Raw genomic sequence first — 27,333 nt, forward strand, 5'->3', positions numbered from 1 at the left:
GCCAAGTCTTCCGCCTGCGGCCCTTCCACGTTCTGGTAGCTACAGGAGGAGGATATGCAGGATACAGAAAATATGAGGATTACAAGTTGGAACAGCTGGAGAAGAGGGGCATAGAGGTGCCTGTGAAACTTGCAAGTGAATGGGAGGTAAGAAAATTGGGGCAATTTTGCTTCTGCCACGTTTGATGCAAAGCTCCTTTGATTCCATTTCAACACAGGAGTTTTGAATTTGCCTCTACTGACAACACAACAATATGTGTTCTTGACAACTCATGGAACTAAAGTTTTGTCACTTCACTAACTCATTTGGCTGAAGTCATTATACATTAGGAACTGCCAGCAACTCATCCATCTTTTAGTGTGGCTGACACCATATGTGCTTTACAAGAAAGCTGAGATGGAATGAATGCCTGATTAATAAAAATTTACCTGTTTCTTGAATGAATATACAGCACAATCTTTTTTTGGTAGGGTTTTTTTTTTGGGTGGTTTTTTTTTTTGTTTGTTTGTTTGTTTGGGGTTTTTTTGGTTTTTTTTTTTTTTTTTTGGTTTTTTTTTTCACTTAGGTCTGTAATTCCTCTTGATCCTGAGAGATTTTTGCCTTTTCCTTTTGGATTCCAAGGAGTTGAGAAATTATTGTGGAATTGCAGGTGGTGTGTATGGTATTCATAGGTCAAACACTCACTGCAGCATTGAAGTAAATACTTCATGGCTTCCTGTAACTATTGTATTGCCTTTGAAGCATTAAGTATATTGTTCAACTCTATGTTGGACACTTTAAAATATATGTGTTCTTCCAAACAGCCACATGAGTGCCTGCTTCACTGTCACTTCTGAAGGCAAGGAGTTAAAGATTCCAGGATTGTAAGGTTGTGTAGGAGATGCTTCAGTGTGACCTCTGGCACTTCTGTTTCTTTGCATTCCTGAGCACACTGCCAGTGTGCGAGTGATTTGGCCACATGCCTGTGGGAGACTAGGCTGGAATCCCTAAATTTCAGTAGTGACCAAAACCAGATATGATCCAGACAGTCCAGATGCTAACAGCTTAGCCTATGATTGCTCCTCAGGAATCTCTGTAAATCTGTCTTCTGTACATTCTTTTCTTGCTGAAGTTTGTTTCAAATGGGTTCTGATTAAAAAAAAAGAACTGGTAAGTGTCCACAGAGTATTTATTTAACAAGGCAATGTAAATTCAATTCTGATGCTTGAAAACAAATGTTCTTTTGTTATTGTTTATACTTTTTGGTATGAAATTGGATAATTCTCTTACTGCATTTTCCTTCTTTCATTATACTGATATGCTGATTTGTTATTATTTGGTGAAGCTAAGAGTGTTGCTTTTGATGAAACAGCTTTAAAGGATTTGGTTTTTACAGTGGGGAAACACACAAAGAATTTCAAACTGATAAGCAGGGCCCCAGATGCAGCAGACCCTAGTAGGAGACACTAACAAGACATCCCAGTCCTTCCTCATGTGTTTGAGTTCTGTTGAATGCTTCTGAGGGAGGGAAAGGAAGCTCAATAGTTATGAGGAAAAAGAGAAATTGTGGTCAGACATTGCAAGAAATATTCCAAACAATGAAGGATTCAAGAAAAATAAGAGCTGCATTGTTACTTTTTATTGTAGAGTGAAGTGGGTTTTTTGCTGACCGATCATTTTCCATTGTTTTGGTTTTTTGCATCACTGGGCTCACGCTAAGGGGTGTGGAAGGGGGGTGTTGTCTTGTTTTTAGGGCAGAATAAGCCTTTGCATAGGCAAAGAGAGACCAAGTGGGATTGAACGGGCTTTGAAAGAGCAATACAGAACAAGGAACCGGTGCATGTGCCCTCACTGCCGAGCCTGCTGCTCTGCAGTGCTGATTGCACTGCACCAGCCTCCTGTCCCCGTGGGAATGTGGAGCATCTTCCACCTGCCAGCTCTGTGTAGGGGGCAGATTGCCCTGCTTCTGAGAAGACAGATATTACGTGGTATTAATCCTTTATTGTGATATTAACTAAATGACATTCACCCTGCTGAGCTGGCAGGGAAGCTCTCCCTGTAGCAGAGGTACATGCTGGGGTTGAGATGTGCATCATTTTTGCCTGAATTACAGAGTCGGTACACTTCTGTGTGGTTTTGTTTTGCTTGAGCTACATAAAAGGATGGTGGGGGGGAAAATGAATCTGGTGCAAGTCAAGTGTCCCTTAAGTTTCTCCACAGGGAAAGACAGAACTACTGTTTCTTTAGCACAGACCTTTTCTTTGTGTAATTTTCTTAGAGACATTCTGTCGCTAATAGCTTGAGCTGATTAAGGCTTTAGTGTCTCCTACTGTGAATACCAGTGGGGATCAGCTTTCATTTAATTAGATGAGGTAAAGCAGAGTGCTTGGAGGGAGACTGGTAGATGTTTATCAGATGGATGGAAGCTTATTGTTCCAAATCTTTGCTGTCACAGAACATTTCCTGGCTGGGATCTGCATGCATGGCATGCCATTCATATGCTAACTTGAGGCACTTTGCTTCTTCTTACCTGGGCACCAGGGCACTGTTGATACAGGATCAGATAATTACTGTGGGAAAGCTTGGCCAGAGGTGGAGTTTGGAGGAACAGAGTGAACAGATGAACCAGAGTGTTGAGAGTGGAACTTGTAGGTGTCCTTTGCTCCTGTAGTTTGCTCTGTTCTGTGTAAGGAAAAAGCAGTGTTTATTGGAGAGATATGTGCCATGAAAGCACAGTAAACGTCTCTGGAAGTGAGCTGCAGTGGTCAAACTGCAGCTTATTGTCATGGGCCAGTTTGTAAAAACAGTTTAATTCACCAGGAAAGTGTTTGAGCATAGGTTTAGGATCTGGATTCTCAGAGGTAAGAACAACAGTCTTTCCTACTGATGGCAGGAAGTGCTTGCATTTATGTAACAGAGGATACTGGAGCTTAAATGGCAGTACAATACAGAAGGTGCTTTTCTTGGCCCAGAGGAGACATTTAGTACTATGGTAAGAGGTGTGTTTCAAGTTCAGGAAAGAGGTAATAATGAAAGAATATCTGATTTTTTATTAAATTCGACTTCGGAAGAAATATAATTTCCAGTTGGTCTCTTATTCCTCACTCTTGCTCCCAGATTCTGATGCTTGGGGTTTCATTGGAGCATCTATGCAATTATTTAAAAAAAAATCCTTGTAAAGTGGTTGAAAATACACAAGAAAGATGGTCAGAAAATGTTAAAACCAGTGACATTTCAACAGCATCAGATTGTGTAAAGGCTGCAAGGGTGTAAATGTTTTTCTCGGTTGTCCTGGTAAATGGAACCAAATAAAACCAGTTTGGGTTTGTGGGTTTTTTTTAAATCTAAACAGTGGGAAGGCCTTTTGGCTAGATGAGTCTGTTCTGTCTCGTGCAACTTCCTGTGCATCTTCCTGAGCGTCTTGCTGAGCTTATGGAACAATTTATCTGAGCTTTTCGGAAGCGCTTTGTGAGGCTGGAGCACACTTTCCTGCTTTGGCTGCCAGTGCCTGTGTGGGATTGTGTTCCCGCACCCGGACACGCGGTGGGAAGCTGTCTCAGGGAAGCTGTGCAATGCACAGAATCCGCATCGGTGCCTTGCTCCCCGACAATTCTCTTTCCCCGTTGTCGGGGCCAGCGGCTCTTTGTGAAGCTGAGCGCCGATCCCCAGGAGTGCCCCTTGTCCCGCGGGCCGCCGTGTTCCGGAGCCGTCCGCTCTCTCTTCCTTCGCGTTTGTGCTGCCCTGGCCCCTCCTCCGAAGGGGCCGGGGCGCTGCGGGAAGGAGCCGCCGAGCAGCGCCAGTGGCTGGAGGCGAGGCGGGGCAGGGCCGCCGGCCCGCGCTGTTCCTTAAGGCCGGGCCGGGCCGGCACCGCCCGGGAGCGAGCGGAGCGCGGCCGGGGAGCGGCAGCCAGCGGCGGGAGGTAGGAGAGGAGCGGAGCGGAGCTGCCGGGGCGAGGCCGCCTCCGCTCCCCGGCCCGGAGAAGGGGCCCCGGGGGCGGGATGGCTGCGGTGCCATGGTGGGGGGGTTCGCAGTCCGCTGAACTTTGTTCACGTGTCTGAAAACTGCTTTGAAAGGAAGGGTCGGTGTCGTTTTGGCGATTGAAGGCGGAAAGCCGGGACGAAGGAGACTTCCCTGGGCATCAGGTAAGGGCTATCGGACCGCAGGGCAGATGTGCGAGGGCTGGCGGCCAAAGGGTGATTCAGTCTGGCTTGCTGGAAGTTTCAGGTGATGTTCCAAAGTCGACTCATGAGTAATCTCTGAGTAGATTTGAACAGAATGAGTCTGCTGGACCAGCCTTATCGGAGTCCAGAGTCCCGCGGGGCGGACAGGGGGCCGAGGAGCCGCCGGAGCTTTTGCGCAGCTTCCGCCGGGTGCTGCTCTGTGGGGAGGATGTAACGCGGCTTATGCTTCCTTTAGAGATCCTTTCTGGAGCTGAGAGCTTGCTTTACTGATATCTTAAACTAAAATAATGGGGCGATAGTAGGGGGTGGTACTGGGGAGTGTTGTTCCAAACCGTTAATTGGAAATTACTACTACAACGTATTAAAAGGATGCCATCAAATGTCATGTCACTTTGTAAAATAAAGCTTTATCTCCTTGCTTCTTCACAGAAGGTCTTTGAGACTGTATAACAGGCTTTTTGCACAGAATTCAGAACCCAGTCATCCAATTAGGCTATCCTAAAATATTTATTTTTCTCCCTGCTCTATTTATACAAAAAACTGAAACAGCAGTGTAAAGTTCGGTGAAAGCAATAAAAAGGTTTTTTCCTAATACACGAAGAGAAAGTATAGAAACTACAGAAAGGCTTTTTCAAACGAGAAGCAAAGAATTTCAGGCAGTACGGGTAGATGCAGCCGAGCACGGTACGTTTCGTTAGGCAGCGCTGGTCAATCGCGGAGCGATCCCGTTGGAAAACTCCCGGGAGAGCTGTCCCAAGGCGCTGCCCGGCAATCCCGTGGCCTTGGCAGACGCTCAGCCTGCGCTCAGATTTCCGTTCTGGTGTGCTCTCCGAGTCCGGGAGTTCCTGCCTGGGTGTGGAGTATCCAGTGTTTGTCCTGCCGGGCCGCCTGCAGAGAAGGCTGGGTGGGAGCAGGGGTGAGGTTTGTGATATTAAAGTTACTGCTGGGAAAGGAACGGGACCTTTACCAGCGCTCACCGAGTACCTCGCCCCTGAGTGCAAGAGCGTAGTTTTTGCTGGCACTTGAGTTCAGCACTGGGATGCGTTCAGTGCATTTTTTAAACAGTAGTTCTGTGACCAAATGTAGAAAGTTTGACCGGAGGGCTTTGAGCACTGACCAGCACATTCCAGGCCTTATGATTCATGCTCACGGTTTAAAACCGAGGCTGCAGGTTTGCAGTTCAGTTGCATATTTCTTGCAACTGCCTTGCTGTGTCTTTTTAAAACTTGAGAGAAGGATTTCAGTAGTTCACTATTTGACAAGTAATTAAAAGAGGTCACTGGATTTGATGCTTATTTGAGCTGACAGAGTAGAAGCTGTGGCATAGCTGGCAGATTAGCAGTTCTCTATGAGATAATTCTCTATGGATTCATACCTGCTGCTAACTGCTGCTTTATTTGCCCAGTGTGGATTCTGGGTGAGTTCAGACAGGTGAGGGGGTTTGGGAATGGTCTGCAACCCCTACAAACCAAACATTTTTAAGATTTTTGTCTAAGCTGATGATGTCTCAGCTGACACAAGCTGTGGGCACTGCCTGCATCCCAAGAAGTCCAGCTGTTGAGATGCCAGTATATGAGTTCCTCTGTCATGAGCTGTCTGATGAGCAGTTCTTGTTCCTTTCCCCATGGAAAGCAGGTAAATTCAGGGTGGATTTTTCATTTCAGCCTTCTTACACTGTAGGGACTGCATGTTACTTCTGGGGCAGCCACAGCAGGCATGTCAGTAGCTCAGCAGGACTTGGGTATGGGAATCCTGGTGAATGTAATGAGGGAAGTAGAACAGAACTTAAGAGAAACTTCTTGGCTGCACACAGTTTTTTTAAGAGGTGGAGAAAAAAAACTTGTAACACTCATGTTTTTCCCTTCCTGGAGAAGGAATTTCTCTTGCCCCACGTTTTTTGTTTTGGACTGAAGGGTGGTACTACCCCCTTCATCAGGCTGTAGAACATTTCAGTGTCTGGGTTTTTTTAGGGAGCAGGTCAGCTGTGTATCTGGGTTCATGCTTCCATAGAATCATGGTTACTCAGCTGACAATATAATAATTCCTTAAAAGTTTTTTGAGGGATAAAATTGATTTTTACTGGAAGAGCTTGTGGGTTACCTCCCTTATCCTGAAGGGAAGAGCACTGAAGTAGATGTGATAAGATGTGTTTGCTCTCTCTCTGCAAGGGTGAAGGTTGCACAGGAGGAGATGGGATGGGGAGCAGGGTTCCACCCAGGCTGCAGGAGCTGCTGGGCTGGGTGCTCTGCTGCTCCTGCCCAGCTCCAAAGGAATTCTCTCCCCACAGATCTGTGAACACACGTGTTCAGTGTGAACAATAATTTTGTCTTGGTCAGATGAAGTTTCTTTTGAAACAACGTTGTCAATTTAGCTTGTTGCTGTTTAAAATTAAGTATTTACTAATTTCTAATGTTCCCAAAGTAGCTTCCCTGTGTTCCTTGTTGCTTTTCTTTGAATTTTGATAGGATTTTGGCTAACTGCTTTCAGCATTTTACTATACAGATGGCATCGTTTTTGTTGTGTAGGAGTTTCTTGTGCCAGCCAGAGAAAGACTAAATGATATTTTAAGTAGGAAAACAAAAAGAGCTGGCACAAGGCTCAGGGAGGAAGGAGTATGTTTTGAGTGCTTTCACTGATCTTAAATTTCCCTTCTTTCAGTTAGCTGGGTTTCTTTTTTAATTTGCAGTTGTTAAAATTCAGCTTGATTAATGTGCACAGAGGTCTTGGAACTTCTTGACACACAAAATACCATATAGAGGTTTTCTACCCGAGAAAAATATTCTCATACAGGATCTCCAGAGGTGTTTCTAGGGAGTATCTGTAATATTTGGAGTTGAAAGCAAATCAAAATACACAATTACTGCTTGAATATTTTCCTTTTGAGGCCTGACTGGGATGCCATTTGCTAGTTAATTCTAGCTTTCCCTGCTGGTCCTCCCACTCCTCCTGCCTTATCCCTATTACAATACAAGCCTTTCCCTCAATCAGAGCAACAGTGCTCTTTTTCATCCACTCTGTTAGCCACAGAGTTTTCACAGTGCAAACAAGGAGAGGGGGTTTTTGTTTTTTTGAACCCATATTTAGCAGAAAGCAGAAGTGAAATGGAACCACTAGAGAGTCAGTTCTGAAACTGTTCTGAGTATTTGGTTTAATCTTGAGGTGAGATGTAGCTATCTGACTTCCACTTCTTGAAGCAAGACTCCCTTAACAATCCAAACCCAGCCACAGGAGATTCAGAAAATCTATGTTTGAGGTATGTTCTGTAGGATTAAAGAGGGAAATTTCTCTGTATACTTAGAATCTTAGATAGAAACAGTGCAGCCTTTGGTCTTTAAACAAACAGTTTCCTACTGTTTTGTATTTTAGTTCTACTGGACATAAAAACTGTGACAGTACTGAAAGTCACATAATAGACACATAACACTTTTATACCCAATTCTCAAGCTGGCCCTAAAACTGGCTTTTTTTTTTATGTATCTGGTTATTTGTAGAAGAATGTCCATTACCTGTTCCCTTAACTGAGTGTTTTTAGATGGAAGATTTCTGTAGATGGATATTTGTGTCTGGCAAGAGTTGTATAATGGAAAGACATTTCATTCCATTCTGTTTGGTTCTTTACAAGCTGGACACTAAGTGCAGGAAAGGATTTTTGGTGCCCAAGAGTCCAGAACTCTTAGCAGCAGCTGCTGCACTGCAGAATTGAAGCTGGGAGTTATCTCCTCCTCCTCCTCCTCTTCTCCGCCCCACTCCTCCTCCCAGCCTTGCATTCAGGCTGGTGCTGGGATGAGCTGTGCAAGGCCAGCTGGCTGCTCCTCTCACTAGAGCATTGCTGCCCAGCAGCCTGGGACAGACTGCAGGGTGTTTTTTGGGGAATTGGGCTTCAATGGCCACCCGGACTAGCAAGAAGCAAGGACTGCTCATATGGACAGCTCATTTTTATCGTGTGCAGAGTCGGCTTTGTAGTGGGATGTTGAAATATGACACAATGCCTGTTTGTTTGCAATAGCTGCAGCTCTTGTAGCAGAGATTCAAGTGGGAAACAGAGAGGGAATCCAGAGAGAAACCAGCGGGGGATTTAGGAACTGTGACGCCGTGTCCTCTCTCCTATACCGGAGCAAGCAAAGGAAAGAGAGGTAGAGGAAAAAAAGACTGAGCCTTGCAACAGCCGTCACCCTGACGATGTGTCAGTCAAACACCCTGCAGGGACCAGAGCTCCACACAGGGAAATGGTGAGATGCTACAAAGCTTTATCTAACCCTCCACCCTCTTGCTACAACCTCCGCAAAGTTAAAATTCATGTCCGGAGGCTGCGTTCAGGGAACGGCGGCAGCAGCAGCTGTGCCGGGGACCAGCACCCGCAGCTGGAGAGTCCAGGCCCAGCTGGCTCTGCTGGTGGGACACCAAGTAGGAGAACTCGTTTCAGGTACTGTTCAGTATTTTCTGCTTTGCAGGAATGGTGACTGAAGCGGGAGGGAGGCTGGGAGGGTTTCTGGGCAGAAGGAGCGGGAGCCATCTGCGAAGCTTTTGTTTGGCCTAATTACTATAAAGCTCCTTATACATTGTATTGGCAGAGAAGGGCATGCTGTTCCATGACAAGGGGAATGGGGAAGCTTTCATTCCTTTCCCTTCTACTCTCTATCACTAGGAGAATGGAAAAATTAGTTGAGGGGCCACTCTGAAACCAGGCCAAGGCAGTGAGAAGCCCGAGGGCTCCAATGCGATGCAGCTCTGCAGGGATTGGTCCAGGAGCGACTGCAGTGAAGGGGGGGAGAGCAGCAGGAGGGGGAGAACGGGACCCAACCCGGCTCCTGGCCCGCCAGCCCTGGCAGGCTGCTGGGGGTAGGGATGGGAGGGAGAATGTGAAGTGTCCCTTCCTATTCCCATGTCGAGTCGGTCCTACCTCCTGCTGAGAATCCTGCATTAACTCTGCTGAGACAGCACTTCTGCTCAGGGTTCTTTTTCCCTGATGCATTAAGATGCACATATCATTCTCTATTTATTAGTTCTTCAGGGGAAAGAAGTTGAGTTCACTGCTGAAAAAACATCTCTGAGCCAAAAGCACCATCTTGCATCCCAAAGTGGTGACAATTATACCTGTCTGCCTGATATTTTAATTCTGATCCAAGTTTTGAAAAGAACGAGTTGGCAAGAAAATTTCCTTTGAAATTCTCAGCTTCTTTCCATCTTGGAAAGACATATGCAGCATTTTGTAGTTCCTTTTTCATGTCACAGGATCCCCTGAGAGAGCGAGCTGTTGGGAGCAGCCAGACTGTGCCACTTCAGTTTGTGTGCGCACGTCGCTGTGTCCTGGCTGCAGAACAGTCTCCTAGCCAGGAGTTCAGTCAGTCATTTCAATAGTTTGCCCTCAGGTAGACAGATTTCCCTTTGATAATGTGACCTTGGAAATGCCAGTGGTTTTTACATGAGTAGAAGCCAAAGAATAAATGGGGACCTGAAGGGTTTTGCATCCAGACCTGCAAGGGTCTGAACTGAGGCCCCTAATGTCTGACTGCTGCTAAGAAGCTGAGCAGCTTTTCCCTGTGAGAGTTAGGTCAACTTCTCCCCATGGCCATTTGTGCAAAATGAGGTCTGAGTCAGGACATCCATGTAACAAAAAAAGAAAAAGAAAATCAGAGATGCAGCTGGTTATGAGGCAAGGGAGTTGATTATTTGGCTATGGATTTGTCTAGATTGTTGTGCAGTAGTAGAAGTATTGGCTTTGTCCACATGTTCCCTGTTCGGAACCAGGATACTCAGTGAAAGCTTTAAGATGGAAACTGCTCTTGCCTTTAAATTTTGAGGGTGTCATTCATAAGAGGTGACCTATGAGGGTGAACACTATTATTTGGATGGAAGACTTTTATTTTTTAGATAAACTATTCTTCTATTTTGGGAAGGGGAAGAACTGATCAAAATAAAGGAGTAAAGATTTGTAGTATCGAAGATTAAGAAACATTTAGCAGGAATAACTCACCCAGCTGTTGGAAGCTGGTGGCTCTGCAGCTGAGATGCCTGACCCTCTGATGTTGTGTATGTAATCTTTCAGGTTGCAATTCCCCCAGCTGGCCCTGAGGCGAAGGTTGGGCCAGCTGAGCTGTATGTCTAGGCCTGCTCTGAAACTCCGTTCTTGGCCTCTGACTATTCTCTATTACCTTCTGCCTTTCGGTGCTCTTAAACCCTTGACCAGAGTGGGATGGAGGCCTATGAGCAGGGTAAGTGTCTGGGAGCTGTGTCCTGGAGGAGCTGGCAGCAGCTGGGGGGAGAGCTGCTGCATGCAGGACAGCCTGGTGATCACTGGTGTGAAAGCAGAGGTGCAATTTGTGCTTCTGTTTAGTTTTTGCTGTGGTTGTGTTGATCAGTTGCCTCACAAGCAAGTGACTTTTTCAGGAGCAGAGAATTACTTTGTCCTCTAACAGTCAGGGAAAGTCAACAGATACTTCTGAAGGAATTCAGTCACCTCACAGTATCAGGGCTAGGACAAGGAAGACCAAAGCTTTTGACAAGTGCCTTTTCCTGTCCTGTTGGATTGGTCTCTTGTTTTTTGTTATTTTTGCACCAAGAGGGTTTGTTCCTCAAGTTCATTGAGCATTTGTAGTCCAGCACATCCAAATGATACACAAACCTCTGCTCTGACACTGTTGAGAGCAGGGTATGGGATGCCTTGCACATAGTAATTCTCCCCACAAATCATGCAATTTCAGAATCCAACAACCAAGGAAGTATTTTGATTGCAAACAGGACAAAATTGCCATTCTTAAGGCTATTTCATTGAACATCTGTTCTGTTTGATCCCATCAGCTTGAAAACCAGGCTCCATTGAAGAGGATGGGCTGCTAGGAAATACTGCTTATGACAATTGATGTGATTTTATAGTTGTATGTACATTTTCAGTGTTGGTGGAAAACAGCAAAGTTAATTTTTTGAAATTATTACAGTATAGGGCATGTCAACTAAAATGGTAACATTTTTTTCTTCAGTATTTCAGCTTATATAACCTAAAGCACTGTTCATTTAGAAGGTTTTATCTGAAGTAAGATTAGGTTGGTACTTCCTTTCTGAAATATCCCTGTATGTACACACGCTGGTGGTTTGTAAGTGAAATCTTCATTTGCTGTATTTGGTATGATGAAGCCAGTGCATACTTCTGCTTGTATTTATGGCTGTGTTTTGCAAGACTTAATAATGAAGGATATGATTGAGAACAAATGACTCTCACTAAGAAAAATCCCAAGGTTTAGCTGCAAGTTGAATGTAGCTGTTCAAAAACACCAGTCAGCAGATTGCCACTTCCTTTGCAAAACTGGTTTCAGAGTGTTCAATTCCCTTGGTCCATATTCCCCAGCTTCCCCCAGTTACATCATAGCCATGTGAGCTTCCTGGCTGACAGCAAGTACCACAAACCCCAGAAGAGCTGTCTGCTGGAATTATCAACAGAAAGATGTTGTCGTCTCTCCACTTCGAAGCATCAACAGCAGATACCTCTTGCCAACTTTGTTTCATTTGTTTTCCTTACTAAAACTTGGGGTTTGGTGCAAGTCCAAAGGTGTATTTCTACAGAAATAAAGGCACTTAATATTCTTGCAATTAGCAGCTCCCACTGTTGTGAGAGAAGGAGTAAGGCTGGTATAAGTTTATACCTGTGTAGCTGCATCCAGTGGGTACATTTCTTTGATGGTATTCGTGTCATTAGAGCAGACAACACACAGTACTGGGTGTGGGGAGCACCCTCAGTAGCAGCTGCATCTGAGGAACATGTCATCCAACACTGAAAAGTTATTTTCCAGACAATTTTCATTTAGTTATTCACAAAAATGTATACATTGGTAATGTTAAGCCTTTCTGATGAGCGTTCTACTAGAATATGTGCAATGTCTTTTTTTTTCTGTAAGCTTCACATTGAGCAGTTTGCAGTAACTTCAGTGTGGAGCTTCAGCCTGCAAGGGAGTAGAAATTCTGGCTTCACTTTAAAGTTATATTCAGTTTCACCCTGTCTCTTGTCTACTCTCGCCAGAATGGAGGGAATGAGGATGAAGTGCAGTGTCAATTTTTTGCTGCCTTAAAGGTGACATGAACTCAAGGGAGGGGTTTGCAGGAACAGTTTGATCCTTCCTGTGTTATGGAGAGAAGTAAGAAGCCATCAGTGGGGAGAGCACTGACCTGCTGCCATTCTCCCCTCAGGTGGCCCTGTACAAGTCGGTCCCAACGCGGCTGCTCTCGCGAGCCTGGGGCCGCCTGAACCAGGTGGAGCTGCCCACGTGGCTGCGGAAGCCGGTGTACAGCCTGTACATCTGGACCTTTGGGGTGAACATGAAGGAGGCAGCTGTGGAGGATCTGCATCACTACAGGAACCTCAGCGAGTTCTTCCGCAGGAAGCTGAAACCACAGGCACGGCCGGTCTGCTGCGTGCACAGTGTGGTGAGTGAAAGGAAGGGAGGGCTTCACCCAGCACTGCCAGTTCCCTCAGCCCCCAGAGGAATGGCACTGCTTCATGAGGAATTAATGAACTGCTAACTGTTTTCCATTTTTTCTCTTTGCTGTAGATTAGTCCCTCTGATGGAAAGATCCTTAATTTCGGACAGGTAAAAAATTGTGAAGTGGAGCAAGTAAAAGGAGTTACTTATTCTCTGGAATCTTTCTTGGGACCTCGCATCTCCACAGAGGAAATGCATTTTAGCCAGGGTGAGTTCTGTGTCAGTTCTGCATTTATTTTGCTGTGCCCTTTCAGTGTTCTCAGAAATCATAAGAGAGATGAAAAAAAGTAACATTTTCTTGCATTGTCAGGAACAAAAGCAGGTCTGATGTTTGGTTCATTTTATTTGCGGGTAACCATGTTGCTGTTCTAGTTCTTCTCTTTCTCACCAGTGGCTTTATACAGTCACGCCTGGCTCATTCTGATTATCTGAACTGAGTTGCTTGGTTCCTACACTTGACTCCAAGATCTGTTGCTATACCATAGCTGCAGCACTCCTGCTGTCACACTGAAATGGGCCCAAGCACTGGCTAGCAAAAACTGGATAAAACTCCTTAACAAGATCCATGCTCAAGCACTACCCCTCTAATAACTTAGGGGACTCTTCACAAATTCTGTTCTTAAAGGACAGCTTTAATAAAAGTTCTGTTGTACTGGATTTCAGTTTCTGCTGTTTTGCTTAGGGAAGGGCAAACTCCAAAAGAAAAATTTTCACTGTGATTGAAACAATCCAGGATCTAATTTTCTTGGAGAGGAACATTTGGAAATACTGGATTTCTGCATGAAATCTATGTTTTTGTAGTCTCACCAATCCACATGAGCTGCATTTAATCCTCTGCTGTTGCACTGGCTCTAACATAGACTGCCTGGCTAAGGTAGATGACTTCAGCAGGAATATCTTTAACCCCTTCCTTTCCCTTCTTTTTCTGCAGCCCCAGCTGGTAACTCTTTTCAGAAACAACTGGTCACAAAGGAGGGGAATGAGCTCTACCACTGTGTAATTTACCTTGCACCAGGGGATTATCACTGCTTCCACTCGCCCACGGACTGGACAGTGTCACACCGAAGGCATTTCCCAGGTTGGTTTCTGCTCCTAGGAAACAGCTGCTATGGAGGGAAGCACTGCTATGGGCCTCTGCAGAATGAGACACACCAGTGCAGAAGTTGTACAGTAACATGACAGACAATAGTAGAAAAGTGATTTGTCTCAAACAGTAATGAGTTTTGTAGCTGTATAGTTTACCAGAGCAAATCACATAAACATGGTGAAAACAGTAATATTGTATTCAAACTGTTTGAGTTCTTTGAAGTACCCCTTGATTCAAGCTGAGCTGATTTGTTCCCAAACACTGTTTATTCAGTTTGCACCTGGAATATAGATAGTTCTGCAGATCATACCAAACAGTAGCCAAAAGTATGATCTCTGCTTGTGCTTGGCAAAGAATGCAACTGAACAGTTACACTACTGGAGCTGGGATCGGATGTTCTTGCAGATAAAAATATTTTACTTCTTGGTATCTAGCAAAACCCCAAGTATTTCGATGTGGTTTCAAACACCATGAGAGAGAGACTGACCCACCACACGCATCCTTCTGTGACCCTTTTGTTTTCAGCACAGACTTCTCTTTCATTTGCTCTGCCTGGCACTTGCCTCTCTTCTTACAAATAACTGTCAAGAGTTGTTTACTGGATCTGCTCCAGTTCCACTGAAAACACCATCTGAGTGGCATTACAATATTGCTACAAATCAGACAACCTAACCTGAATATTTTCTCACTTCTTCAGGCTCTCTGATGTCTGTCAATCCTGGAGTTGCTCGCTGGATCAAGGAACTGTTCTGCCACAATGAACGGGTTGTCCTTACAGGTGACTGGAAACATGGCTTCTTCTCATTAACAGCTGTAGGAGCAACAAATGTGGGCTCCATCCGCATCTACTTTGACCAGGTGAGCAGGATCATAGCAGGCACCTTTCTGTTAATGGTTGAGATTGGTGCAGCATAACAAAATAAAAAAAAAAAATCTTATTACCCTGAAATAAGGGTGTTTCACAGTACTGATGTTCTAAGACTGATTTAAACAGTGTTCTCTCCAATACAGAAAATTTTAAAAATATTCCTATTGCACCTTTGAACTGTGAGTTCATGAAAAATGCATGAGTGTGTATAGTCCACAGCTGTGATCATGAATGAATACAGAGCACTGAAATCCTCCAGTAAATCCTTCTCTTCTTCCTTCTCTGTACAGGACTTGCACACGAACAGTCCAAGTTACTCTAAAGGTTCCTACAATGACTTCAGCTTCATATCCAACAACAACAAGGAGGGAATCCCCATGAGGAAAGGGGAACATTTAGGGGAATTTAACTTAGGTTCTACGATCGTACTAATCTTTGAGGCACCCAAGGACTTCAGATTCAACCTCAAAGCTGGACAGAAAATCCGCTTTGGAGAAGCACTGGGCTCTCTATAGGAACTGTCTCAGCAGGAAGATTTTCTATAAAAAGGGACTCTTCCACACCACTGAGTGTTTCACTTATCAAGTTTGTATCACTCAGCAGGACCTGGGTGAGGAGGAAGAAAGATGTCACTGCTTCATTAAACTTGAAAATATTTGGTCTACATTTACCTGCTGCTGAATGTAGAAACTGAATTGAATGATCATGGATGTATTGGGTACAGCTGCCTTTAAAGATGTTGCCCATGGTGGTTTCAGGCCCACCCTGTGCCTGTAGTCTTTCATGTTCTCCCCTGAATGTGCCACAGGATAATTATGTTCTTAGAGCCTCTAAGTCCCTTTTAAGCCTTTCTAGGCAGGTGCAGTAGGAAAGGGTGGAGGTAGAGATTACCTGTATTTAAAGGGACACTGACAGGCTGAGTCAGACCTTGGACCTTGTATCTACAGAATCTGTTTTTCAGACCTTGAGTAAAGAATATATTCTCATATTTATTTTATTCTAAGAAACCCCACCCAAATTGCTAAATAAAAGCAGTCTCTGAATGCCAGATGGCCAAACAGTGAAATTTGCTGGTGTGGCTTCATGGCCCAAACAAAGCAAAATATACAACAGTCAGTCAGTACAATGAGTGACACTCATCCCTCATCCTGAGTTTTGTGCTGTTAGACAACTTTAGTTCTTTTGTCTGACATTGTTGCTTTAAAAATGGGCTTTGCACTGTATTTTAAACCTGAAAATAGTGGCTACATTCCAGACAACAGAACTTGTCATCTTGTGATTTTCTTTCTTTTATTTTTTTAAGACAGACAAAACTGTGTGTCCTCTTCCTAATCCATGGTTTTATTTTGCTATTCCAGGCCTTAAAGTTTTTGTCTTTATGAAAGACAGTTAACTTCACCTCTTGGAATAAGGAGTTAGAAGACACAGGGCATGTTTTTGCTGGGTTATATGAGGGCAACTAAAGTATGCTTTTCCTTTCTGCTATGTATCTTGTTACTTTGTCACTAAATTCTTGAAGAATTAGTTCCTCTGTTAAAGGAGAGCTTCAGCTACTTCAGGACCAATTTTCATTGTACAGAGTGAAATGCCCTATGCACTGACTGTGTTTAAAGTATTTATGGCTCTTTAAAGAAATCCCATGTTGCTTCCCAGGTGCTAGTCTGGCCTTCCCTTGACTAGGCAACAACTTCATCTTATTCAAAATACAAAACAAAAAACCACACTGGCTCTGACTTATACCCTCATACTTTATGCTAGGAATGTGCTGGGGGCTGAAATCTTTGAGCTGAAGCTTAATCCACTGTAAAATTTTAAAGCCTCTTTGTGACTTCACATCAAGAAGAGTTAAAATCTAACACCTTGGATCTATCTACTGCATGTGGCACTGACAAAAACCACTGCCAAAGTGAAGAGGAATTGAGTTTTAAAGCAATGTATAAATTGTTTTTTGAGAATAAACTGTTTCAAGTCCCAGCACTCAAACATGATTTTGCTATCCAGAGCTTGTTGGAGTGGACACGCTTATGAAACCTGCCTTTGTGCTTTCTGAAAGATTTCTCCTACTACTTCCTTGCTTGAGCTACTTTTCTGCTACTTCAAGGAGATGACAGGCTTTGATGAGCTCTGATCTCCTAAAGAAACCTTCTTTGTATGCACTGCAGAAAATAGAATCTAATTTTGTTGTACAAATGTCCAGTTTGCCAAGTCCTGTATGCTTAGCTTGTCATCGGGAAGGAAGGAATGATAAACTGCCTCTAAGTGATGGAGCCAGGCATGAGTCACATGAGGGTGGCTGTTTGGGTGACAAGCAGGAGAAAATTCATTTGGCTCCAGGAGTCAGTGTTTCCTCACACAGGGAGGAGTTTGGAAGCTTGAAGTGGCTCTCAGCCACCTATCTTGTTAAAGTTCTTGGTATTAGCAAGTTTACTCCTGCAGCAGTATAGTACCAGACACAAGTCTTTTTAAACCTTTGAGAGTGAGAAAAGAGTAAGGCAAATATCAGCTCCAAGAGGATAAAGTTAGGGTGAGCTTTTTGATTAAACTTCAGTGTCATGTTAACAAGAGAAATCAAATTTGTTCCAGTGGATGAGAGAAAAAGACAACTGAATCTTTTCCTTCTTTTCCACTGGGGTCTATGACATCCAGACAGAGCCAAAGGAAGTTTAAGCTTTAATTTCTTCCTACTCAGCAGCATCATCCATAGTATCTGAAGGTAGATATTAGCCTAGTGATGGAGGATGGGTTGCTTGATGTTTGCTTTATTAGGAATCTCAGAAGGAAGAGAGGATTCAGCATGCAAGTGGCTGTTATGATGGTTTTAATACTGTGCAGAGCAAGCTAATAAACCAACATTGCTTGTGATGCAGGGGCCAGCAATTCACCCCAGGAGTGAAAAAGTTCCTCGAGGGTACTGATAATGCTGTGAATTTCTCCTGCATGGAGAATCCATTTAATTCAACTGTATCAGTAGCACGGTATTTTTGTATGTCAAAGTGTATGACTTACTGACATGAACTCATTTAATTGCAAACATTTTGAAATAAAGAGTCTTATCTGTGTTGCTTATCTTTGTGGCATGACAGGTAACCTAAACTAGGTATTGCAAGTACAGCATGAGGTAGTTGTAGCTCCAGTTTGGTTCTGATCAGCTACAGTAACAATAAAAAAAAGCAAAATTATTTTCACTTAATTTATCAAATATAAATTCCATACATAGAACTAAATGAATGGATACATCTCTTCCATTGTCCCCTGCTATGAAAGGGGCAAAAAGTCCTACCCCTGAGCTGGGAAGTTGGTAGATCCTACAGATCCAGGGCAAGCTGGATATCTCGCAGGCGGGCAAGCAGGGCCTGCACGTGATGTCTCTCAGCCCTCTGTGCTGAGGTGAGAGTGCTGATCCTCACCTGCAACTGCAAGGGAACACAAGAGCATCAGCATCAACAGAAGTTGGTACAGTCAGACAATATTTAGTCTCTTTGACAGCAAGAGCTGCTCCAGCAGCTTTTGTATTCTCTCACTTGAGGGCCAGTACATGGCAGATTGTGTCACTCAGGGACAGCTCAGAGGTACCAGTACCCACACCTGGCTGTGTGAACCTGGGGCCTGAGAGCAGGGCAGGACCAGTCTGCACACAGGGAATTGTCTAGGAAAATTGCAGAAAAATTTTCAGAATGAGTCTATGAAAGCTTGATCCATAGCTAGGAAATAGCCTCAGAAAGGTCTTCTGGAGCAGGAGTTACATTTCTGAACAAACAAGAAGAGGCATCTACACAGACTCTTCTGCTCCTCAGCCTGTTTCTGACTACAAACTTCCCTTGGACTTTACTAACAGCTTACTACACAATTCCTCACAGCTACCATCAGCCTTTAGGCTAAGTGCATGGCACAGTGATAATCACTTCAGTAGCTTCCATTTAAATGCTGTTTACACACCTGACCCAATTCTTCCTGAACTCCTTGCACACCATCTTGGGCTCCTGGTTGCATGCTCATTTCCAGCCACTGCTGCAGAATCTGTGCCTGCTGCTGACAGCACCTGATAAAATGGATTAGAAGGATTCTTATCCAAATTAAGAGCTCAACAGTCTAAGCCAACTTAGACTTGCAATTGATACTTACAATAAGACCCATATTTTTGTCTCAAACCAGTCAATGGTTAAAATCTTTTTTAAAAGGTAAAAAAAAAAAACCAAAACCAAAAAACCAAAAGATGCTGGAAAGCAGAGGAATCTGAAAACTGTCACCTCCACCTCCTGCTTCTAGCCCCTGACTTCTTGTCCTGACACTTAAATTGCCCCCAAGCCCCATTTCTTTTGAGCATTTCTGTTTTCTTGTTCTAGTAGAGCAGTTACCAAATACCAGCCATCTTTAATTTTTCTAATTAAAAGCTGGAAAAGCTCACTCCTCTTGATAAAATAACTTAGAGCTAAATTTCAACTGCTCTGCCCTACTCATTTGCACTATCTCCTGATTACACCCAGTGATACCTCTGACATGCTTCTGCAAGAGCTGCCAAAGTTGTAATTAAACCACTTGGCTGATTACAGAAGTAGTTATGCACATACTCTCCTTCACCTGGAGTGAACTCCAAAGGAGAAAATAAAAATCTCTGGAACTTTTCTCTGTTTCATTCACAGCTCTACTGTGAACAGACTGATTGTTTCTAGGATAGATACTCAGAAAAAGTGCAACAGAGTGGACAACATAAGAAAGGCTGGCTAAAGGGGCATTACTTGAGTTCCTGCTTCCTGCTGTAATAGTACTGCATCTGCTGCTGGATATGCCAGAGTTCAACTTCCACCTTTCTCTCCAACATCATTTCTTCTCTGGAACTCTGCTTCCTCTTTTCCCCTTCAGCTGAATGGAAGATATAAGGCACAAGCAATGGAGATAGAACAGACATCCACTTTTTCTTATAAAAAAACAGAAAATATTTTTAATGACAGGAAAAAAGGAACCCTCCCAACTGCTTTTCATATGTTTGGTTACCCTATGACATGTACCTGTTCACCCCAAAGGATCAGGTACAGTGAGAGGGCAAGAGTTCTGACAACAGAACAAGCTCTTGAAGACTCAGTCTGAACACAGAAAAGATACAAAATGCTCTGGTGGGTGGTTCAGTACTGCAAATACTGTTTTGACATGTTCAGGATTTAGTCTTTCACATTTAATCTAGAAGTAATTAAGTACAGGACTCCTGCAGAACAAATGTCATGCTCTGATGTCATTTAAAACACCACAAGGGGAGGTGCTTAGACACCATCTGTCCCTTTACAGCCATACTGTAAGTACAGGGAAATCTCAGAGAGCTCTTCTGGATGAACTTCCCTCCTGAAGCAAGTTCTGCTGTACATGTGAACACCCCAGCACCTGAGCACATTCTTGCTGAAAGAACGTTCAAGCAGTTCCCATCCTTCAATGCCTGGAGCAGGGCTTTAGCCCCCAGACTCAGCAGAATCCATACAACTGAGTTACCTTCCCAGAGAGCAGTACTGGTACCCTCTACCTCCTGATGCTGGCACACAAGACTGCCCTGTCTCCCACACATTTTGTGGCAGTGACTTGCAGTCTCATACAGATCAGAGGGGAGGATGAGCAACTGCTGCAGTTTGGATCTGAGGATGTACCTGCAGTCTGGTGACTCCCTGTTCCTACCAAGGCTTCAGATGACAGCAGATGTGGCTGCAAATTTGGTGGCAACTTCTTCTCCACAGGATTCTGTTGAGAGTCTTGGGAATGGGCTCCTTTGTGACCACTGGCAGGCTGACCTCCTCTCTGGAAGGTTAGAATGACACTGGGGTTTTCCTCAAAGGAAATTTATTTCTTAAATAAACCCTACAAGTAGGATGTGCCTGACCTACTTAGTCCTACTCCCACTCAGACAACCTGTAGGTGCTGAGGCCCTCTCATAAAATCCCACAGAAGAAGCAGACTTTAAAAGATGGGCTCTTTGATTTCCAGCATGGAGATATTTCAGCAAAATTAAAACTTCCCATTCTGTGTGGACCAAGGAGTTCAAAAAGCAAACACCTACTTGCAGGTTAAGTGAATTTCAACTTTTTGAAGCTCTCAGACACACCCACTGCTCCTAAGCTGAGTTTCTCTTAAATCCCTGCAATCTGGAGAGCAAACTGTAACTGCTCTGAACTCCAAAGAGGCGGCAGCACCCTCACGTCACTTGCTAGGAAAAGATCTGGCTAGGAAGACAACCAAGAAAAAGGCATGAAATACAGAACCCCACATGTGGATTGCCTCAGACTAGGGGTAAACAGTTCCTGGGCATTCAGAGGCAGTTCACTGGTCAGCTTTAAAGACAGCTAGAACAAGTGAAAACCAGCTCCACCAGGGCACTTCAGAAGAACCACAAGAAAACACAGCAGTAAGCAATGGGCCTGCTGGCAGCAGCCCAGTACACACACTAAGTGTTCCCTCAGCAACACACTCACCTCTTCTGGGCCAGCTTTCATGTGGGACATAAAAGATGCAGGAGACCACAGCTCTGGCCCCTGCCCAGCTCGGTGCATGTCCTGGGTCCACAGGGGGAGAGAAGCACAAGTGAGAGAGGGATGGGGATGAGCAGCATTGTCCACCTGAGACAGACATTTACAGGTACTTTCTTCCAGGTGAGGTGTCAGCATTAAGTTCCCAGGCTGTGCAGGACATTTATTCACAGATGTTTGCTGAAAGGGCACCTCTGACCTGTACAGGAAGAAAGATAAGGTCACTATACACTGCAACCTGTTGGTCTTGTCCTTTGAGGTCAGTGCAAAAAGGGGAGACTCCTGTCATTCCCTTGCATACAGCTCTCCAATTAGCTGCTCTACTATGCCCCACTGTAAGTCACCCTCTTTTCTTTACTTCTGAAATTAGATTTTCTACCTAGTAAAAGGAGGTCCCAGCAGTTCCTTGCTTTCTAGAGATTCCAGAGGGAAGTCAGGCTTCCGTGGTGGTAACCTGACTCGTTGAAAGGCATTTCTGAAACGAAAAACAGAACAAAGAGTGCCCCAGACTTATGATTATTGTAAACTGGCATTAGCTGGCATTGCAGCTAAAGAAACAGTCCTGTTTCATCATTCATCCCTGCTTTGCAACATTCTCCTTGCATGCAATCCTGATTCTTAAAGATTAAATGTCAACCTGTATTAATGTGAGAATCCAGTTCACCATGTGAGTGGTGGTGCCAACACAAAGAATGGTGGAAGTGACAAAACTGAACAGGGCAGAAACTCTTCTTTTGGCAGCATATACTTGCTTAAAGCAATGTGAAGTTACAATCTCATTTCCCTGTAGGGTTCTGCACTGAGAAGATTCATAGATAATTCTTTCTTGCAACTGCCCCATGATCAATAGGAATTTTTTAAGGAATAGCTTCCCCAGGGAAAAGAAAGGGGCAATAAGAAACTTCAGCTTGATATTTATCATTTCATCAGGTGACTTCAGTGCAAAAAACAAGAGCTCCAGTGACACTAGGCCACTTGGGCAAGATAAGCTCTCCTGATGGCTGAAGTCCCATCAAAGGTATCTTTCAATGTTTCTCTATATAACTGTTCCTATGACAAATGGCCAATGCTCCAATTCAGTTCTGCCTTGAAAAACACAAAGTGGAAGCTGAGCTGAGCTGGTTCTACCTGCCACTGGTAAGTACAGTCACAAATACCTCCCCATGTGTGGGCTGATGTTTGCATTACAAGCAGCTCTTGTACAGCTCTGTACCACCAGCCACATGATGCAGTCAGAGCTAAGGAGAATGCATGGAACTAAAGTCTTCAATGAGAAAACTTGGAAACACAAAAATGAGACAGACAGATTACATATATGCAAAGTTACTTATATGCCAGAGAAACAAGGCAGGGACTGGAAATTTACACTCACAGGCCACAGAGCACTGAGCCCCCCACAGCAGGGTGAAGTGGTAGATGTCTGCATTTTGAAGGCCATGGCTCTTCCTCTGGTGAATGTCCTCTTGTCTCAGGACTAACATCAGGCCTTTTAAATGTCACTTGTTTCTTCAGAGGTGGCAAAAAAGGAAAAGGTTTATTTAATTTCTTGGAGAGAGCCTCTGTTTCCACAGCATGGCACAACAATACACTGACTGGTGAAGGCACAAAGAATAGCAGAGCAACACAAAGAATAGCCGAGCATCTGATGGCAGAGAGAAGGAAGCACCATGGAGAAGGAACCAAGATTTCTGATGCCCTCAAAACCATACCAACTCTCTAAACTAAATCAAGAGGTCCACTGTGGTAACATTTGGGTGAAGAGAATTAACTGGGTACTTCTGAACCAAGGCAAGCTGCACGTTAGCAAATGGAACAACTGGTATCCTGAAAACCTGGAAAAGAGCTGGGAATGCTGCCCAGAAGCAGGAAGAGAGCAGTCAATAGAGGCATCCTTTTCACACACAGGGCTGGGTTGATACTCAAAGGCAGAAGTGACACAAGCCCACACAGGAAGGAATAAGCAGTGCTAAAGCTAAGACAAGATCAGATGTAGTCTTGAATGCTTCATTCTAGCACCCAACTTAGACACCTGACCCACATGCAAAAGAGTATTGTCTGTGAAAGAAAATGGCCAGTTTTAAAATAGTTTAATTAAGAAAGGTTCCTAACGAGTCTGAAGTCCTCTAGTCTCAGCTGAATGAAATGCTTTGAACCAGAGACAGAAGTGTACGTAGGATCTAAACAATAGCTGGGATGTGGAGCTCCAAGATACATACATGCACAGACACACACACACAGAGCAGAGAGCAGAGCAGTCCAGTTCTGGATTTATATCTGAGCAATCTCTTTTCACCTCCAGCTGGGGCTGAGTATGGAGCTGTCCCTGCAGCTGCTTGATGCCAGCAGTGTTTCTCAAGGCACAGGTTACACCTTCTCTCAAAGGAGTTGTGTGGTGAACTCCTGTGGCCTTTTCAATGCCATCTTTCTTCTCCTGCTGCCCCCTGGCAAACCTGAGCCAAGCATCAAATACCTACAACAGGAACAACAAGAGCTGTGAGTATTACACAGACAGGTTCCAGGCCAGGGACTCCCCCTGCAGACAGCAACACCCTCCCTTCCTCTGGATAGGAATAAGCAGAGCTGCAGCAACAGCAGGACACTGCCACAATGACAAAGGGACAGAGATTTAAGTTAGCTAAGGCCAGATGGGGAAAATGAGCATATTTTTAAATCAGCTAAGAAATGTTAGGGAGTTTTCCAGCATCCCAAAATAACATACAACACCAAAAGAGGAAAGGAAACAGACATTCAGTGCGCACTCAGCTAACTGCAGTCAAATCTGCCCATCATCAAACTCACTTGCCAACCCCTTACCTTTCTCTGCACTGAAAGGGACCAGTGCCACAATGCCTGCACTGTCTTCTGCTTTTCCCATTGCTGCTGCAACAGCTATTAGGCAAAAAAAATGCACAGCAACCAGGTTAGAAGTTCACATACTCAACACCAGAACGCCAGCCAAAGCACCAAGCAAGGAGGAAGTGATGGTGGAGCCAAAGCAGAAAACCCTTAGCTCACCCAGTCTATGGCAAGGTGTCTCTAATGCTAGATGAACCAAAAAATCCTGAAAACGTTTAAATAAAGTTTTCTTGGTCCTTTGTGTAAACAGAATACGAAGGAGAAGAGAGAATGACTAGCAAGGAGCTAGGTGTCTACCCATGGCAAAATTCCTTACCCGAGTTTTCCAGCAAGAGAAGGAAGCAGAGCAAAGTCTATGAGTCATTAGCTCATCTCCCCTTCTCTGCAGCAGCTGCAAGGCAACCAAAACATTGAGTCACTTGCAGAGAAACCCCATTTATCTGAGCCAAATGCTATTAGAACAGCTAGCAAACAGCTTTATCACCCTCCCTTTGCTCTGCTGAGGCCACCCTCAATACCCAAGTGCCCTACAGTGTAGCCCCATGTGCAGACATTTACAAGCCCAGCAGGGATTTCATCTGCAGTAAGCTCAGGCTGTCTTGTTAACTCTGTTACTTCTATCAGTTTCTTCAGGCAAGACACAGCCATGCTCCTTCCTCCTCAGTACACAAAGCTGTCATGCTTCTTCTCAGCCCAGACTGCCATTCCCTTCACCAGGGAGCACAGTGTGTTCCTCCATACCCATAACTTCCCACAGGCTGGGAAGTTTGCTGATCCTTCTCACCTTTTTCCCAAGGCACTGCTGATGATAACTTTTCCATTTCACCAGGTGCTTCTGGAGCAGGTGCTGCTGGTGGTGCTGCACTGCCCTGTGGTGCTGAGCCCTCAGCATCAGAGACTCCCTCATTAATTCCTTCCAGTGCAGAAACAGGCTCTGTAAACGCACTGTCAGGGGAAGATAAATTAATTCATGTACCAAAGGGAGATTATTCATCTCAGAGTATCAAGTGATCAGCTACTTTTCTCAACTGTTTCAGCAATACTCAACTTGGACAGCACTCAGCACTGACAGTATTCAGTATAGGAAGAAGAACTGTGAAACATTTCATATAACACACAGGGAGCTGTGACTTGCAAGTCTTCCCTGCTGCCACTGACATTCTTTACAACCTTTAGGAAAGCCCTCTGTGCTTCAGAGTCCCCATGTCAAGAATGTACCATGGTACCATGAAAATGCTTGCAGAATTTGAGGGTCTTTCAGTAAGAATTACTAGAGAAAGACTGAAGCAGTAATTGATAAGACTACTTGTATTGCCTTCAAAACAGATGTCTGAGATTCCCAAAATTAGTAATGGAAAATTCCTTTGAGGAAGGAAGTGTTACCATCTGATATATATATCACAAGAAAGCACAAAGAACAAACAGAGAAACCAAAGTAACACAAGGAGCATTCAGCAGATCACTGGAATCCCAATTCATTCTGCATCTGTGGGGACATCCTTTGTAAGCCAACAGACCACCCAATCACTTCATCTGTACAGATGACACAACACACTGCCCATGGTTCATTCACAGACAATGAGGACTTTTGAGAGGTCAACATCTCCATCAACTCACCTAAATCCAACTGTTTCCTGGCCTCCACCACAGCTGTCACCTTCAGGTGGCGGTGACAGGCTCGTAGCCAGGCAGTGTCTCTCCACTGCAGCAGCACCTAAGGATACAATGCACACAGCAGCTGGGACACAGACTGGCACTGCAATGGAAGGGGACACAATGTACTCCCCCATCACTGTAACATAACCATTTCCACCTCATTCTTCACCTAAGGCTCAGAAGACAGAATTTCCTACAAATTAAATGCAAAGTATTTCAAAGGGTCCCCGTGGCCTTTTTCAAGGTGTTTTTCTCTTTCATCCATCCCCTCCCTGCCCCACTCACCAATACTAGTATGCTATATCATGCTGCTGGTTTTTCCTTCCTTCTAAGGAATGAGAAGAAGGAAGAGAAAAAGCCATGAGCTTACAGAGACACCTGTAAAAACAAGATGAGACTCCCACTTTGCAGATCCCTCTTAGCTGTGGCTCTTAGATTTAAGTTTTTGGTCCTTCTAACTGTATTATCTGACCCCTGCCTGAACCAGCACCTGTACTGAGACCTTGGCACCTGCTGTACAGATCCTACCTTTGACAGGATTGCTCTCCTGTAGTGCTCATCTGCCCGAGTAGTTGCCTCAGTTTCATGTATAAGAGCAAGAGCATTTTCTCTCCACGTACACACCACCTGTCTGAAGGCAAAAATACACACAGAAGTTAAAAAGAGACCCATTAAGAATGATTCTCACTCATTCATTTGGCACTTTTCCACTCACAAGAGAACCAAACCCAGCTGCATCTATAAACTCAGTTGTGCAAATCAACTTCTGCCCCTTCAGGTCTCTGCTGAGGAGAAGGCAGTGCAAAACAGAACACAGTCAAATCCAGCAGCTTCAGCTGAGCCAATCAGGCTCTGCAAGTGACTCAAGCTGTATAGCATTAAAATAAGGTAACTAAATAACTACAACCAATGCAATGTGATAATATCTTTAATCACTCTCCTCACTGTAATGCAAGATAGGCTCTGCATCTTCCAGGCTGCTTTAATACCATAACAGATGGAGTTCATACCATAATGATGCAGTTTGCTGTCTGATGACTCTTGTAGGACTAAACAGAGATTTAAAAAACATTCAAGCAAAGCAGATAGCAAATAGGAAGAGGTTGATTTCTTTTACCTAGATGATCTTCATGCAAAGAAACAGCAATGCATGGCAGAGTCCACTCCCAGCACCAAACATTCAGAAAGTTACAAAGGTGGCAGTGAAAGAAAGTAATGAATTTGACTGCAGTGCAGTCACTTCTCTCAAGCTGCCTGGGAAGAGGCTCACCGCAGCAGCAGTCGAGTGTGCTGTTTCTCCTTCTCAGCTACTTGATACAGAATGCACTGTATGTTTTGTTGGTAAATCTGGAAAAAAAATTGTATTGAGAGGTAAATTTATCTCAACTGTTAACATCTGTGAGGAGAGGAAACACCTAGAAACTCTTACTAGCATCTAACTAACTCTTATTAACTCATAAGTAGCACTGGCAGTAAAGTACAGGGGGAAAAAATACAGCCATGAAATCAAATGCTGCTTTGCTGCAGCAAACAGTCACTACACAAGAGTTAATGCTAGCTGTGCTATACCAAGTGCTACAAGATTACCTTGGTTCTTCTGCTCCAATAAGGAATGCCAGAGCTCATACAGCCCTACATACAAGAGCCTCCATTCTACCTTGTACATGTGGTGTGTATGTGCACAGGGAAGAAGAGTAGGAGCTCTTCAGCTCCCACTGAAACACTACAGCAC

The 27,333-nt window shown here is 44.3% G+C and overlaps 2 protein-coding genes across 15 annotated transcripts in view; one reads left to right on the forward strand and one right to left on the reverse strand.

Moving 5' to 3' along the window:
* PISD (phosphatidylserine decarboxylase) lies at positions 1-17,652 on the forward strand. Of its 7 annotated transcripts, XM_050980646.1 has the most exons (11): positions 10-146; positions 804-3,898; positions 4,053-4,121; positions 8,167-8,389; positions 8,467-8,583; positions 10,207-10,372; positions 12,339-12,575; positions 12,701-12,839; positions 13,563-13,709; positions 14,416-14,576; positions 14,877-17,652. In XM_050980646.1, the coding sequence occupies exons 4-11, from the start codon at positions 8,340-8,342 to the stop codon at positions 15,099-15,101; spliced, it is 1,242 nt and encodes a 413-aa protein (XP_050836603.1). In that variant the 5' UTR covers positions 10-146; positions 804-3,898; positions 4,053-4,121; positions 8,167-8,339; the 3' UTR covers positions 15,102-17,652. The 7 variants fall into 7 exon arrangements, with proteins under 7 accessions (XP_018772004.1, XP_050836603.1, XP_018772001.1 ...); XM_018916456.3 differs by having other exon boundaries at positions 8,167-8,583; XM_018916462.3 differs by lacking the exon at positions 8,467-8,583.
* SFI1 (SFI1 centrin binding protein) overlaps positions 14,469-27,333 on the reverse strand; it is a 27,482-nt gene continuing 14,617 nt past the window's right edge. For 4 of the 8 annotated variants that reach the window (XM_030232665.2, XM_018916453.3, XM_018916454.3 and 1 more), the window contains 15 exons: positions 26,872-26,948; positions 26,130-26,232; positions 25,563-25,659; positions 24,730-24,890; positions 24,262-24,336; positions 23,904-23,978; positions 23,383-23,559; positions 22,462-22,595; positions 21,469-21,564; positions 21,036-21,288; positions 20,217-20,364; positions 19,323-19,446; positions 18,523-18,625; positions 17,867-17,999; positions 14,469-14,603 (listed from right to left, as the gene is read on the reverse strand). In XM_030232665.2, the coding sequence (XP_030088525.2) occupies positions 17,892-17,999; positions 18,523-18,625; positions 19,323-19,446; positions 20,217-20,364; positions 21,036-21,288; positions 21,469-21,564; positions 22,462-22,595; positions 23,383-23,559; positions 23,904-23,978; positions 24,262-24,336; positions 24,730-24,890; positions 25,563-25,659; positions 26,130-26,232; positions 26,872-26,948 (1,731 nt within the window). In that variant the 3' untranslated portion in view covers positions 14,469-14,603; positions 17,867-17,891. Of the gene's footprint in view, positions 14,604-15,112; positions 18,000-18,522; positions 18,626-19,322; positions 19,447-20,216; positions 20,365-21,035; positions 21,289-21,468; positions 21,565-22,461; positions 22,596-23,382; positions 23,560-23,903; positions 23,979-24,261; positions 24,337-24,729; positions 24,891-25,562; positions 25,660-26,129; positions 26,233-26,871; positions 26,949-27,333 lie in introns of those variants that run through there. The other 4 variants (XM_050980644.1, XM_030232668.2, XM_030232669.2 and 1 more) reach the window with 4 other exon arrangements.

This window comes from Serinus canaria, chromosome 15 (genome assembly GCF_022539315.1).
Source record: "Serinus canaria isolate serCan28SL12 chromosome 15, serCan2020, whole genome shotgun sequence".
NCBI classification, from domain to species: Eukaryota; Metazoa; Chordata; class Aves; order Passeriformes; family Fringillidae; genus Serinus; species Serinus canaria.